At 33.1% G+C, this 17,376-nt stretch overlaps 1 protein-coding gene across 1 annotated transcript in view; it reads right to left on the bottom strand.

Moving 5' to 3' along the window:
* Lrp4 (LDL receptor related protein 4) overlaps positions 1-16,177 on the bottom strand; it is a 43,128-nt gene extending 26,951 nt beyond the window's left edge. The window contains exons 1-4 of the mRNA XM_088261802.1: positions 15,930-16,177; positions 7,658-8,043; positions 2,136-2,966; positions 1,323-1,452 (exon numbers count right to left, since the gene is read on the bottom strand). Of these exons, the coding sequence (XP_088117928.1) occupies positions 1,323-1,452; positions 2,136-2,966; positions 7,658-7,835 (1,139 nt within the window). The 5' untranslated portion in view covers positions 7,836-8,043; positions 15,930-16,177. The remainder of the gene's footprint in view (positions 1-1,322; positions 1,453-2,135; positions 2,967-7,657; positions 8,044-15,929) is intronic.
* Between the last annotated feature and the right edge of the window lie 1,199 nt (positions 16,178-17,376).

Below are 17,376 nucleotides of genomic sequence, written 5' to 3'. Positions count from 1 at the left end.
AGTAGAATTTTTGGACTAAGTAGAATCTACTTAGTCCAAAAATGCAAAAAAAAATGCTACAAAAAAATCTCCTTTACTGTGTTTTGAGTTTGGACATCCGAATAGCTCGTACTACGCCTAATCAAACGGTGACTATTATTAAAATTTAGGGAGGGTCGGATGTATTGTTGTAAACCAGCTTGCATATCACGGGCGTAAAATTAAAATGAGACTATGGTGTTCTCAGTGGATTATGTGACGATGTTTGTATGAATGTTTGTATGTTTGTATTTTCAATGAAGTATTTTCATGAAGGTCTCTGCTAATTAAAAACTTACTCGACTCGACCATAAATTGTACCAAGAACAAGCATATAAAGAAAGCTATCAATTGAAGCATAAATGCAACTTCTATAATTTGAGTGTGGTTGTCAATCATGGGTAGAATTCAGTGATTTAAAACCAGCCTTTGCAGGTCATAAGCCGTAAATTTTTACCCAGATTTTTAAAGTCTTGTTTATATATATTGAGATATGAATATCAATATATATAACTCCTAAGTGAACAAACCCAGATTTGTGAACAAAGAATAAATGACTGGTCGAAATATAAGTTTAATAAAAATTAGAAATAATGTTTTAAAGCTTCTCTTAATATGTAAAAAAAAATCGGGATGAATCTTAAGTGCATTTCATAGAGGTCTTCGCTAATTAAAAACTTGCTTAACTCAACCATAGATGGAGTCCGGAAATAGCACGTGAAATAAAGTGTTGGGACCTAGATTGATTGAAGCATGAATACTACTTCCGAAATTTTAATAGCATAATTGACAATCGTCAATAATATTGAATTGTCTATAAAAGTGAATAATCCACTTTAACCAGCCCATGACAGGTCGTAAGACCTGTAAATACTCAGATATTCTTCTTTGCCTTTGTTAAGACATCAATTTTTTGCTGTTTTTCATTATGTAAAAAATAGTAATTTTGAATACTTGGTAAACACCTTCTAGCGAAAACATTAAATATTTAATGTAACGCAGACAGTTGGTAGAATTCCATATTGAATTGTTGGGTAATATATCCAAAATAAAACAAGGTTTGTTGGATTCAATTCTACATTTATTTATGTATATGTTAATACGTGATGCGTTTCGTCTTCTTAGGACATTATCAAAAACAGGAGTGTTTTGGTAATGTCCTAATAAGACGGAAGGTGTCACGTATTAACATATACATAAATAAATGTAGAATTCAATCCAAAAAACCTTGTTTTATTTTGGATATATTACCCAACAACAGTAAATATCTTCGAAATCACTATAAAATGAATATTGGTACTTACTCTGTCTTGGTGCAGTTCAGTTCGTCGGAATTATCCTTGCAGTCGTTATCATCATCACACAGCCAACTCTTGTGGACGCACAATCCGTTGGCACACTCGAACTGGTCAGCGCTGCAGTTAGCTGGGGCGCCTGGAAAAAAGTAAATTATGTCTTTTGTGTTGATGAATATACTAGCTAAATATGTCTACAAATTGATAAGGCGTCATATTCCTAAAATTAGTTACGGGTGATTGAAGTGTCCTTAGATCTAAGTGATAAAAATCTGCAACTAAATTATGGGTAAAATTAATTTATTGATATGATTTGTTTTTCTTCGTTCATTCCTTCTATAATACATATTAGATATCGACAAACGCAGGCTTGTGGATGAGATAAGAGAACTTACTTACTAACATACTATCACACCGCTTCTCCACAGAGGTAGGCATAGAGAATGTTACACCACTTTATCTTTTTAATCAATCTTCGCATCTTCATTCATGCGCCTCATACATACCTACCGATTATTCTGTCTCCTAACCCGACCACGTTCAAGTATTTGACATACTTGATCATGCCAAGTTCTCCTCGATCTTTCTCGGTTTGCTCCTATTTCTAACTTCATTCGCCTCATCAATTTGCTTAACCGTTAATCTATCGTCACTCATTTATTCCAAATGTCCAAAGCATCTCACAACGCACAAGACATCTTTCTTAATTTTATCAATAATGTTAATATCTCAGTATTGCATTCTTTCCTTATTTCAGCATTCGAACATTTAGCATGCATCGTTTTGGCGCACATAAGAAAATAGAAAGGATTATAAACTAACCGCAATGCGTTTCGTCGGAGAAGTCTCCGCAATCGTCGTCTCCGTCGCAGAGCCAATCCCGAGAGATGCACAAGGAAGAGCGCGGGCACCTCAGGCGGCCCGCGGTCTCCAGACAGGGGGCCCGGGCGGGGCCGGGTCTGCAGTCGGCCTCGTCCTCTCCCCCGGCGCAGTCGGAGACTCCGTCGCAGCGGCGGTCCAGCCTGATGCAGGCGCAGCTGCTCGAGCACTCGAACTCCCCTCTTCCGCACACGGCTCTGCAACCTCCGTCGACGTCTAAGTCTCCTCCTTCTTCTACGAGGTCGTCGTCTTCTCCCTGCATCAATCTGTTACCTCGTCCGCCGAGCGGGTGGTCTATCATCTTTCCGTGGACGATGGATCCCCTGTTAGGGTTCATCCCGTATGCGACGTGCTCTTGCCTGTGGATCGGGTTGATGCCGGGGTTCAGGCCCCTGCCCTTGCCGGGCACGATGATGTGGTCGGCCCTGCCGTAGATGCCGCCGCGCTCCCCGGCCCTGCCCGTGCCGACGGGCGGCACGTGGCCGGCGCTGCCGTAGGGCGCGCCGTTGGGCACGCGCACGCCGCTGCGCGCGTACGGGACCTCGTACTCCGGCGGTAACGGCTGGTCGGGCAGTTCGTAGCCCGGCAGCGGGACCATGTGCGCCGGCGGCGGGTTGTAGGGGTCGTGCGGCCGCGGGACGGGCGCGGTGGGCGGCGGCGGCGGGGCCGCCATGTGGGACGGGGGCGCGGCGGCCCTCACAGACCCGGAGCCGTACATGATGCGGGCGGCCCCCCGCTGGACCGGGGGCTCCGTCACTACGTGTTCTCCCATACCTTAAAAAATTCTTTTGGTTAATTTTACTCGCTACCACTACTACTGACCCTTACCAGCACCCAATGTTGAATATGGCATTGCATCAAATAATGCAATGTTAATTTGGTCATTTATTATATGAAGGCAAGGTGATCAGTCCCCGATTCAGGTACCAGCCCAGGGTAGTATTAAATAAATATTAAAGTGAAAAATCACTACTCTGTCGAGGGTGATTTTGGGGCAAGCAAAGTAAATCAGAGGAAACAAGATCATCCAAGGTTGTAGGTCCTACAACCTGAGGACGAGGAGAGCTAACCCCAACAGTCTACAGAGACGATGAGTTGGGATGGAGCCAGGAAGAAGAAAAAATGAAACATCACTTGTATTAATTATTAATGTATTATTACGAACATGAGTCCAGTATGCCATTTCACATTAAATATATTGCACTGCTTTATGTACATAAATGCTTAAAGCTGGTACCAACAGTGAAATTATATGCTCGAAGTTTGTCCTCCATCAGCCATTTTCATAAACGAAATTTTTATCTCACCAATAGATGTCTAGTGAAGTTCTAGTGATTCAAGAACAATGTTTCAAAATTGGTTCATATATATAGAACTTCCAAGAATTTCAGAAGTGTGGTTGTCAATAATGGTTAGAATTGGTGAATGTTACACATGTGTAAAGTGATTACTTAAACCAGCCTATGACAGTCTCAGCCCCGTAAATGCTCAGACTTCCATATTCTTCTTCATCTTCGATGTGATGGCTTAAAATAATATCATTTTCATTAATGCTGTGACAGTCCAAACGTGGCCTTGTGTAATTTTGTTGATTGTTTACTGCCAAAAAACAGTCATTAATATTGATAGAATCTTATGAATAGATACGATGGAAGGTTCCTACATGAATCTGAATCTAAAGCGTCATTAAAATAAAAATCCTATTTTTAGCTTATAAATAGACTTAATATTCATTGACAAACGCCCAATGGGGTGGAAAAATATAATTTTGTTTATCCCTCACAAAGATTATAACGTGATGTCAAAACATCTCGCTATTTCGCTTACGTATTAAATTTTTTTTTATCAAAAACAATTCTTCAGTAGGCGTCGAGGAATGGTCGATAATATTATCATATAAAAGTCCTGATATTATAAAATATTTAGGCCCTCTAGTTCTCTAACGCTTTTCAACAAAAATCTGCTTTGGATGATAATATTTTAGTCATCTTTAATAGCAAAATCTTCAATATTAGTTTACTGTACAAAATTATTCCAGCTTATGCAACACGTATTTTGTTTTTTGAAATTTATAAATTGAATACTTAAACGTCCAGAATTTTTTAGGCCTTGTGGCCTGTTTTTAAAGGGAATTAGCCTCCTGCAATGTCAATTCCCAGCTGTCAATCCGTTTCTTTGTGGTCTACTTTGGAGTTGGCCGTGCAGTGCAATGTCCCCCACAGTGGGATTCTGGATGGTTTTTATTATTTTTTTGGTTCTTTTTTTATGTCTTTCTTATCCTGGTGTTCCTTATTCTATTTCGTAGACTCTTGCGAGAAATGCTCCTTAAAGTCTTTATTTCTGATACTCCTAGAGCAATTTTTACGGTACTATTATCTTATTCGTTGCCTTCTCCACCTAACGACATATTCGATCTCTTATATTTTTCTTTTCCTGGTGTTCCTTACTCTATATTTTTGTTATTCTGAATTTATTGAATGAAAATGATTTTGAAAGGTTTAGAAGCGGATGTTTGGGAAATTTCATGCAATTTTGTCGAAGTTAGAGATGATACTGATTGAAAAAAAAGTATTTTGAATTTATTTTATTTTTATTCACCATTCACATAATTAGAAATTACAATAATGTGCCCTCACCGAGTATTTCCGTGCCGAGGGCATATTTTACAATACTTATTTATAAAATTGTATGAAAGAAAATTAATTAAAATATGCAATGAAATACGACATGGTCAAATGATGCGGTCTTTTTCAGATCTACACACTTCCATTATCCATTATGAATAATACCTCTTTTATTCACAACATTTTGAGTGTGTCTAAATACTTATCAAATCTGGGTTCTCTCCACTTAGGACCTATGTTAAGATATTAAAGAAATGCATGACAGAAAATTGATTAATACATTTAATCAAACAAGAGATGGCCAAATGATGTAATCTATTTCAGATCAACATACTTGCATTATCCATTTATATTCAGTTTCTATTTTGAATGACTATTTTTAGAATAACCGAAATATGAGCTAATTAATCGGTTATTAGCATAATGAACGAGCTCTGTCATTAGTCGGTTATGCGTATCACTAATAACAATATGTTTAGGGCGAGAGTGTCCTTCTGAGAGCCGGTGAATGAAAGGGCGGCGCATGCGCGGCCGATCGATACCCGCCCCCGCCCTTCAAAAGCGAGGCTGGATGCTGTAAAGCTACATTTCTTGTCGCCTGATAAATGGCCAAGACACTTCACAGTATACACTACATACATTTCCAATCTGTCGACTTCAGCGTCATAGAAAATTTATTAAGTATTTTTATACATACTAACCCTTAGGTGAAAGTTATATGTATATTAATAAAGAAAATTGAGATTATTTTTTCATTTTAACATGCATGAATGTAGAAAAGGTAAAGATTGTTTGCAAAGACAGATTGGTATGGCGTTCTATTCGGTCTGCCTACCCCTGCGAGAAGGGGCGTGATGATTAGTTAGATATTTATTTGCTTTTTTGATGATTTTTAATGTTTTGTAAAATTAATATTGAAATTTAAAAATTCATCCTATTTTACAGTCAATTTTAAATTCTAATTTATCAACAATATTTTTGTTATTTATTCTATTAGAAACTAGATTATTCACCCTACGGATGATATATCAATATTATAGACATTGAAATAAAAAGAATGATAGATATTTCATATCAAGTTAAGACACCTATGATATTTATATTATTACTTGATTATTACTTTTAATGTCCGCCTCTGTAGTGTAATGGTCAGCACGCTCGGCTACCGTTCTGGAGGTCCCGGGTTCGATTCCCAGGGGGGTCAAATAAATATTAGTGATTTTTTCACTGTAATATTTATTCAATATTACCCTGGACTGGTACCTGAAGCGGAGGGCTGATCACCTTTCCTTCGTGTGTAAACGATCAAGATAACACTGTGTTCATATGAAGCAGTGCCCTATGCACCATTGGGGTGCGGATAAGGGTTTTTTATTATTATTATATTACTTTAAAATAAAAATATATTAAACTCTTTCATTATTTTAATTACTCCTCGTGTTGTGTTATTTTTATTCCACTTAGGGAATTAAACTAAAAAAACTTACAAATGAGTGGAGGTTTAAAATAAAAATAATTTTTCAAATGATATAGATATGTTTATTGTCTTTAAAATGGCAGTATTTATTCTTTTTTTAAATTATTACATCATCAAACGTATGATATATTAATACATATATTGATTTTAAGACATTCCGTTAAGAATAAACTATCTTTATTGTGTGCTTACTGGGTTATCAATAAGTAATGATAATTTGGTCTTGTATTAAATAATTCAGAGGCTGATACATTATAAAGAGAATTAAGGAAAAATAAGGAAATCCTAGCACCCTAAAAACACTTTTTACCTGATGATCGAAGACCTGTAGTTTTGAGGGCATACTACATAGGTCATCAAAGTGATAGTCTACGAGAAAATTTTGATGCTCCGCAGAGAAATGTGTGTGTTATATGCCTTTTAACCCACAGTAAACTGATATTAGTTTTTGCTCTTTGTAAAAAGTTGAAAGACTATGGAAATTTAGTTGCTATTATCTTGATTTTATTTATGAGAAAATGTCTTTTCTATCACAGCAATCAAAACAAGGTACCTACCAGTTTTATTGAATACAGTTGTCCATCTCGACTTCATGTATATTTTTTAATGAAAATTCGGAATATCCATCACCTTACAAATATATAATGCTAAATCTTTGACCTTTGTCTGTGTTCAATTTCAAATTGAAATTTTAATCCTTAAATCTTATCAATTTTTTTTTACTAACAATTGTTAAAGCAGTAAATATAAAATCGTGTCCAGTTAATGTACAGTATAATATGCAAGCTTTTACTGGTTCCCTATGCTACGCATTACCATGATGTATGCGAAGGATAGAGTAGAAACGATTATTCCACTATTTCCCTTCAATTCGGAGAAGGGAAAGCATTTTACTTTTTGGTCTGATCCAAGCCAATTCGCCCTACCGCACATAATACAAAGCATATGTTATATCAAATGACTCAGTGTCAGAAATGAAGACTCTAAGGACCATATCAGACAAGAGTCTACGAGATAGAATAAGGAATACCAGAACAAGATAAAAATATTTGCGAGATCAAAGATGTCGTCATGTGGGAAAGACAACGAAGAAGACAATGGTATGCGCATGTGAGGAGAATGAAACCATCCAGCCTCCCCAACATTGCACTGCACGGCAAACCCCAAGGTAGGTGACTCCTGGGCAGGCAACCAAAGAGCTGGGAATCGGCACCGCAGGAGGCTAATCCCTCTTAAAAACAGGCCGTAAGGCCTACAGCGAGAAGAAAAAGATATGTTATATAAGTACAAAGACAAAAAAAATATTCGTGAGAAAAAATACACATAGGAAATTAAAAAAATGGTGACAGGAGGCAAAACCTCACCTTGGCAGTCCACACTTCCCAGAAAGTAGAGGCACATCGCCAACGCGGTCAGGGGTGTCCAAAAGGTCTGCCCACCAAGTTGGTGACGACGCAGCAAGAGCTTCGTAGTCCTTCCATGGCGAGTCCCTTCGAGATGGCGGACGGACAATGCGCTGAGTGTAGTATACATTGCCGCCATTAATTTCGCTATGTTGCACTTTTTCACATTTCTACAACAAATTAGTTTCTACGGTCTCACTTAAATGTATTAATAGTTTCTTCGGAGGATTCCGACACATTTATTAATGATTATTTTTAAACTGCACTTATTAGTATGTCTTTAAGATAATTTTTTATTATTATAAGTGGCGCATCCAAGGTTCAGGACAATGTTTCAACGATGATATCTGTAACAAAAAGCGTTTCGGTTTTAATCTATTATAAATCTAAAATAAAAATAGTTTAAGAGCGTATTTTCATTAGTTGTTCATAGTATAGTCACGGCGACAATATTTAAAAACGAGAAAGTACATACATATATATAGTAAAAACTGGAAGACGTAAAAATGAGAGAAGTTTGAAAAAGAAAGCGAAATGTCAAAGGATTAGAGCTTTATGAAATCAAAAAAAGTGTGAGATGTGAGAAAAAGAGTTTTGTGATAGTCTGCGAATGAAAAAAGAATTTTGTGATGGTAAAATTTCCGAATTTTGAATGGAAGAATACTTTATTATAGTAAAAACCGCAAAAAATGTACATGTAGCACTTAATAATGAAAATAAATGAAAAATAAGTAATATTTTTAATATTTAAAACATCAACCATCTCCTACATATGAGGTCTTATAAATAGCTACGTTAAAAGGGTCGCCAAATTGTTAAAAAAGCACTTATCTTCCAAATTTCTTTACAGTAAATTACTTTGAGACTTGCTTGATCAAAATGCCACCATAGCGACTGAAGGAAGAAAAATCATTAAGTTTGCAAACCAAAAACCATTGAGCCCAGAGTGTTTTGAAGATTTCCATTCACACATCGCTCACTTCTTTCAATAACGTCATATATAAAAAAAACTTAATTTTCCTGGAGATCGTTTTTAATGTTTAAAAATATAATAAAATGTATTGAAAATAAATATCAAGCTACTTATTGAACTTTTTACTGTGCAATAGATCTTTTTAGGTACTCGTATAACCTGAACGTTTTTTCTCCATTTGAACTCTGTGCATTTACAGGGTATATGACCTATCATAAACTGGTTAAGTGATCACTTTACACACGTGCAACATTCACCAATTCTACCCATGATTGACAACCACACTACTCAAATTTTTGGAGCTCCTAAATATATTGACCAATATCGTGACACCGTACATATGAGTTCACAACAGTTATCTATGTTGGATTGATGAAACCCTTTTTATTTGTATGCAAGGTCCGAACCCTGGACTAAATTCACATACTGAGAACCGTATGAAAACATGTTTTTTTTAAATATGTTATAATTTGACCAGTTATTTTATCTACAACGTTTTGAGTGTGTCAGAATACTAGTTCACAAATCTGGATCACCTCCACTTAGGAGTTAATTTTATATATTTGACATATCAATATAGATGGGAAGAATTTGGAAGTCAGGGTATTTACAGGGCTTATGACCTAGGTATGTGACTTAAATCATAGGTCCTGTAAATACCTAGACTTCCAAATTCACCATCATCTGTGTTGAGATGTCAAAAATGTAAAAAAAACTCCTATAAGTGGAGATAATTCAGATCTGTCAACAAGTATTTGGACGAACTCAAAATTTTAATCAGTAATGATCATGTAATGTAACAAACTAACTAACTAACCATCACTCCGCTTCCCCGCAGGGATAGGCAGAGAGAATATAACGCCACACCACTCTGTCTTTGCAAACATTCTTCGCCTCTTCCACGTTCATGCATCTTCTCATACATACTCGCCGATTGTTACGACTCCTAACCTGACCACTTTCAAGTATTTGGCATACCTGATCGTGCCATGTAATGTAATTAGTAATAATCATGTAATGAGTAAGAATAATCATGTAATTATGTAATGTAATTAGTCATACAGTCATGCATTCATGAGTCATACAGTCATGCATTCCCATCATTTCTTCTCCGTTCTATATCTTTATCAAACTTTCTTTCAAACATTTCCAGTCAAGTTATTATTTCTGTACCTGTGCAAAGTCATTATTATTTATGATCCCCAGTCATTATTACAAAGTAAAAAATGTTTCCCTTTGCATATAATCCTGATAAATTATTTAATGAGCAGGGAAGGGTGCATTCTGTGGCATATAATTGAGTATTAGCGTGACTAAACCCATTTCATTAGTAAATTTAAATTGTTTTGCATATAGAACCACAGGTTTACACAAACAACGGGAACTGAAGGGAGAGTTTGTGGGGGAGAATATTGAATCAAAATGTTTCAGTTTTGATTTACCGAAACTTGAAAACTAAAAATTTCTAAGAAATACGCCTGATATCTGGATATTTTATAAACATTAAATTCACTGGATATTTTTTATTAATTTTATGAGTACTAAATTCCCATTAATTTAAATAGTTCGAAATGGACAAATGTAGACAATTATGGCAAGCTTTTGTTGGGTTAGAACAATATATTCTTCAGTATGCTAACTATTATTTAAAAACATTTTTTAATACTTTTTTTCGTCCCTTTAAAAACGATTGATGTAATAAAATCTTTATCATAAGTTAACTGAAAAAAAAACCTAATAAAAATTGGAGACTGGATTTTTCACTTTACCAACGATATATAAGGATTATAGATATCTTAACTTGGTATGAAACATCTATCGCACTTTTTATATAAAATAAAATAGAAGTCCCTCTGATTGGAAGTCTTAAATTTCCTAAAATTATTCACTGACTGTTGTGAAATTTTGACGGTTAAATTTGAATTATTTTATTATGTTAGAGTTTTATTATTATCAAAGTATTTAAAAAAATTTAAACCTTTTACAACTCAATGGCAGCGCCATCTCTTGAACGTAACAGAAACATACGCAACACCGAACGTTACTGACGACAGAGAGCATGCTTCTTAAAACTGCTCTGTCTTTAAAATCACAATGTTTTCGATGACAAATCGTTTCGTAGATTTTTGATATTTCAATTGCTTTACAAGCATTGTGACATTAAATACATATGGAATGTGTGCTTTCTATTTTCTTTTACCAATTTGAGTCGCAGCAACGCGTGGGTGGTTACAGCTAGCATTAAATACAAACGAGAGTGAAAATCACTTATATTTATTATTATAAGGTACTTGCGATGTAATAAACTAACAAACAAGATGGCTAAATCAATACACAATTTACTTGAAATAGATTAGGTTGTATTCCTGGTATTATAAATAATGCTTTGTAACGCAATTAGCTTTAATATGGATTACATAATTATTTTGGGGATTAATGCGATGGATTTGATTGGCATAGCAGCCATTAATAATAAATCTATTTATAAATATTGAATATTCACCCAAGTGTTATGAGATTGACGCGACCAATTAGGTATGGGGGTCAACATAGAACCTCGAGCCAAAATAAAAACTGCGCGCTCAAATTGTAAATACAATACAAAACATTGATGTATACTTACGGTAATACAATACAATACATAAATGCAGGGCTTTTAAAAAAAAATATGTATTCAAATATTATTTGAATATTCATTACAATACCATATTTTATCATTTTGACGGATTATATGAATGTAGACTGTAATTAAGTAAGCACAAACATTGTTTCGTCTAATTGATTTTGAAAATTAAAAAAATATGTCCAATCTACTTTAAAGTTTTTAGCGCGCCTTTTTCTGAATCGCAGTTCAGCTGTTTTCATTTGAATTCGGCTGATATAAAAATGATAAGTACCAACGGCACAAAAATGATAAAAATACGGCTAATAATAAAATAAAAATATATAAAAAGATGTATATTACAAGAAAATTCAAACTTTGTAATTTTTTCCACGTGAATTTTATTTGACCAACAACCGGGTTTCGTCTTAACCGACATCATTGACATGTCTGATGATGTCGGTTACCCGGTTACTGGTCAAATAAAATTAATGTAGAAAAAATAACATAGTTGTATTTTATTATGTAAAATGCAGTTCCACCAAGAAATGTCAATACAAAACTTAAATATATACTTATACTGTAAAATTTGGTATTCCGTCGTTAACAATCGTAAACATTAAAAAAAAACAATTAATGATATCTATTCTTTCAGACACTTCACGGATGATATATCAATGTTGAAGGTGTTTTATATTTTCAAGAAGATGGAAGTTTGAGCATACTATAAGCTTACGAACTGGCATTTGGCTGGCGTCACATTTTAAACTTGTGCATTTCAACATTCAGAACTTGTGTAACAGCAAAATGGTGAACGTTACACAAGTGTATAAAGTGATCACATAAGACAGTCAAATGCCAGGTCGTTAGCCCTAGGATGCTCAGAACTCTATCTTCTTTCATAGAAAAAGATAAATGTTTCACCTATAATAATTCAAAAATGTTCTTGCAACTTCCTGTTGAAATTTCTTCAAAACAGGTTTATGAAGAAATTATTTAAATCAAATAAATTTATTTTCACTTAAATATAATTTCTTTACAGCCATATTGGAAATCTAATCCTGAGGGGTAAAAAGCTATTAACAAAAAAAGAAAAAGTTACGCCTACACGGCATTCCCAAAATAACGGTTTGGTTCCAGGAACATCATTACTTTATTATTACGTCTAAAATTAGTTTATTTTTCTCATTAAGTTAATGATGGCTTTTAGGAAACCTCCCTCTGAAAAATATCATTACTTTAGGGGATGGTTTACCCCTCTAAATTCGGTGAAAAACGTGAACCACCTGTAGAAGGAAGGTAAAAGGATTTTACTGATCTTTACTTTAATACTTCCAACCGAGACTCATATCTGGAAAAGGATTATTCGCCCCTTTTGTTAAGAAAAGAAATGCTTCCATATTTATAATATACCTACCTATAATTTCGAATCTAATTTTAAACACGATTTTTATTTTTAAACATGAGGGGGAGATGTCATTTGAATACTATCGGTCCCTAGGAATTATCCAAGGTAAATTATGCAGAATAAAAAATGACACATCGTCTAGCTTAAGAACTTAAGAGAGTATATATAATCATAAAAGTTGAGTTGTGGTCCCGTGGTTAGTGTTGCGGACTCTTGAGTCATTGAGTTTCTGTGTTCGAACCCACACTACCACAATTTGATACTCATTTTTCCTAATGAGCCTCTTAGGCTCAAGAAAATATTTTGAAATTGAAGTATTTTTGAAAATAATTAAAACACAAATATTTCTTTAAAAAAAAAATATTGGTCTAAACCCTATGATTACCGTAGAACGGGACTACTTGAACTTTGATGTGCTACAAATACAGTTCAAATTATTTTTTTTGTGCCCAGTACAAAAAAATATTTAGATCTGTATTTGGTCTCTAATAATGAACGTATCGAGATGATTCATTGTTTCCCTGACAGGTGACACTTATTGTCACGATACGTTTATTATTGTAGACCAAATACAGATTTAAATCTCTTTTTTGTACTAGGCTCAAGTAACACATCAAAGTTCAAGTAGCCCCGTTATACGGTAAGTCTTTTATTTAAGGGGTATAACCCCCAGGAGTATTTTAACAGATTAGGTTAATAAGCATAGCTTTTCTCTTTGGAATTGGTTTGTGTTCACATTATATTGTATATTAAAACAAATTTTCTTTAAAGAAGTAATTCGCGTTTTAGTTATGATTGCACGGAATTGGTCTGTAGACGTATTTATATTATTGAATGGGCATTTCTCACTTGCTGAAAAGTATACTCAATTCTTGAAGGAATGCATTCAGCCGTGTGAGAGAGTTTCACCTCAACATCGAGTCGTGGTTCAATGATACGAAAAGTTGCAACATTTTTATTGTGTCCAAATACTTGTTCACAAATCTGGATTATCTTCAATTATAGGAGTATATATCTCATCAAAGATTAAGAAGAATAAGAATAAAATTAATTGATGAGATATCAAAAAAATATGAAAAATAACTCCTATAATTAAAGATAATCCAGATTTGTGAATTTGGACACACTCAAAATGTTGTAAATAAATTAACTGGTCAAATTATAAGCTAAAATAATAAAAATGATTATGATGTTTTCTGGCGTTTCTCGTGTATGTGATTATAATCCAGGTTCGGACCTCACATACTAATATTAAAGTTTCTGCTGAATAAAAAGCTTCTTTTCATCTCACTAATAGATGTCTCTAATGAAGTTCTAGTGATTCAAGAACAAGGTTTCTAAATTGGTTCATAAATATGGAACTTCCAAAAGTTTGAGTAGTGTGGTTGTCAATAATGGGTAGAATTGGTGAATGTTACACGTGTGTAAAGTGATCACTTAAACCAGCCTATGAAGGTCATCAGCCCCGTAAATGCCCAGACTTCAATATTCTTCTTCATCTTTGATGAGATGTCAAAAAATAATACGAAAACTTTCAAATGTGAAAAAAATGTCAAAAAAACGAAACGCGAAATAAAAAGAAAAATATTTCATTATTCGCATTCGATAATGTTAAGGAAACTTTTATTTATTTATTTTATTTTTATTTGTAAACATTGATTAAAATCACAATTAATATATATTTAGAACTTTTTTTGCAGAGACCCACCAAGCCACCTTGTGTCTTGTCGGTGGAGTTCTTTTTTAATACATTTTAATTGTTTTTAACGATTTTAACCTAATATACATACAAAAAAGAGAAATAAAATATTAATAATAAACCGCATTAAAATATTTCGGCATTACTTTAATATTTGCTCTCTCCTAAGTTCTGGTTTCAGTCTATGGTATTTATTAATTTCTTAACTTTTTAATACAGTAATAAAAGTATTTTTATAATTTAATTAGTTTTATAGATATTTCTACTAATTAATGTTAAAATAAAGTACGCTGTTCTCTCAAATAAAGAGACTAATCTCTGGTTCTTGGGACTTACACTTGTTATTTATTGTTTATGTTTGCGAGTGATATTTAAAAAAAATATTATTACTTTTTTTTGACATCTCATCATAGATGGAGAAGAATATGGAAGTCTGGGCATTTACGGGGCTGACAACCGTCATAGGCTGGTTAAAGTGATCGCTTTACACACATGTAACATTCACCAATTAAAAATAATATAAAAAATGACTCATATAATTGGAGATAATCCAGATTTGTGAACAAGTATTTGGACACACTCAAAATGTTGTAAAATATTGTAATACTTTATGGTGTTTTTTTTTCAATTTGTGTTTTTTTCGATTATCATGCATATAACTCATTAATTTTTTTTTTAAAACAATGTGTCTTAATATAAAGTGTATTTTTATGAAATTCATCTAGAATAAAACCCGAAACATAAAACTAGGATTGAACGATAAAAAATATACATTATGGATAACGAATCACATGTGTTAAATGAGGGAAAAGTTAAATCATCTTCAATATTATTTGAAATAGTAATTGTATCTTAGAAACTATATTTCTTTTTGAGAAGACGAAAGGGCGTTAACGAATTAAAATAAAAATGGATACCATATCGTTATATAAAAAAATAATGGCGTAATTTAAGGTGAAATATTTTGCCCATTTAAAAAAATATATGAATACTCGTAATTCTAAATTAAAACAGATATTTTTAGGGGATATGTTTTGATAAGAGGTATCCGTTTGATTTTTCCATCGATTTTACCACCACTGCGCAGGCGCAGTGAAACTACCCCATCTAACAAAATCCTACACCTACACAATATATTTATAACTTTAAATTACGCGTACATAATTTATAAAAATACTTTTCAGCAACTGTTTGATATGGAAGTGTCCTGAAATTTCAGAAACAAAAAAATATAATTTAATGTAGCATACAACGAAAATGTAAATAAATTTCCTGAAAATTAAGTTTGAGATTTGAAAATAAAAAATAATATATTGAATGTGAATGAAGTAATAAATGGTTTTTATTATAATTCAAGTTAATGCATGCAAAATACTTGTGTTCCTTTCTCTTTGTTTGCAAGTGAATATGTATAAAAAATATCAAGTTTTTCTTGAGAAAAAATGTAATTATTATATTTGCATGCTGTCATTTTTTTATTTATTAAATTTCAGTCTAAATATATTGGTTGTAACATGAAATGATGATATTATATTTTTAATTCAAATTTACCTCTTTTAGTACGACGCACTTGGCTGACAGCGTACACTCCCACTATTCGGGAATGGATATAAAAAGGCGAAGTAGTTGCCCAACACTGTCTAGGGAGGTGGATGAGACACGTGACGGTCGCAAGACCGCTCAAAGCACGAACGGAACGTCGAATTAACCAGATTTATCTCAATATGTGACCCAAGAGCATGAATAGTTTGACCGACGCGATCGCGGGGTGTGTGCCTCGCGGTGTCCGGGCCCAGACTGACGAGGCTTGCGCGCGCTTTCGCGAACAACCCCCAAATCTTTCGTTCACTGAAAGCTCTGTGCTGTTTCGAACAGGAAAAATCCATTCACAATACTATCGAACCTTCTTGAACGTCTCATCCCAACATATAGTTCTACGTCTCGTCAAGGTTTTACACATTTTTAATGTACACACGCGTAATGAACATTTGAGCTTCCGGTTAATTATTTTTTTGGGTCTATTCTTGTCAATTTATTATTATTATCAAACACTGGATTATTTACTCTACGGATGATACATAAATATTTTTTCCGTCTCAACTTGAAATGAAACACCGTTTTAATTTTTATTATTTTATTTTTTTATTAAAGCAGATGAAAGTATAAAATGTTTCATATAAAGTTTCATCTCAAATAGAGATACCTATTTTACTATTTTATTATTATTTTAAGACGCTTGAATAGGTATTTGTTAAATGCGACGTTCATAACCTAAAATATAATTTCCTCTTAATTTACTGTTTGATGTACTACCGTAGTTTTTGGGTTATATAAACAAAAAAGAATATGTAGGTAGATGCGTTCTCCATAAAATACTTAAAATACTTAATACATAAACTAACACTGATTTTAAAATATTCTCAAAAAAGCGATATGTTCTCCACATATCGCTCTATATATATATATATATATATATATATATATATATATATATATATATATATATATATATATATATATATATATATATATATATATATATATATATATATATATATATATATATATATATATATATATATATATATATATATATATATATATATATATATATATATATATATATATATATATATATATATATATATATATATATATATATATATATATATATATATATAAATATATATATATAAACATTTAACATAGATTCATGTTTATTGTTTTTATGAATAACCATTGTGAAACAGTTTATAATTATTAAACTTAATATTTTTTCAGATTTTTATGGTGTTTTAGGCATAAAATTCTTGAGATTAGTTCTGCATTTCTGGTTGCCTACTGCTAATACACCTACAAACGTTTATATATTTTTGATTTTATGTAATGATTTAAATTAGAGTTAAAAAAAACAACGTTCAAACTATTTCACAAATTTCTCATGCATTTGCTTTTCTTTCTCACCTTACCTTTTTCTTTAAAATAAGTAATTTCTTAT

Source organism: Brachycentrus maculatus, unplaced genomic scaffold, assembly GCF_059751285.1.
Source record: "Brachycentrus maculatus isolate JH-2025_06_01 unplaced genomic scaffold, ASM5975128v1 h1tg000166l, whole genome shotgun sequence".
Lineage (NCBI taxonomy): Eukaryota > Metazoa > Arthropoda > Insecta > Trichoptera > Brachycentridae > Brachycentrus > Brachycentrus maculatus.
The sequence above is the reverse complement of the archived record's forward strand: the minus strand, read 5'-3'. Positions and strand labels throughout refer to the sequence as shown.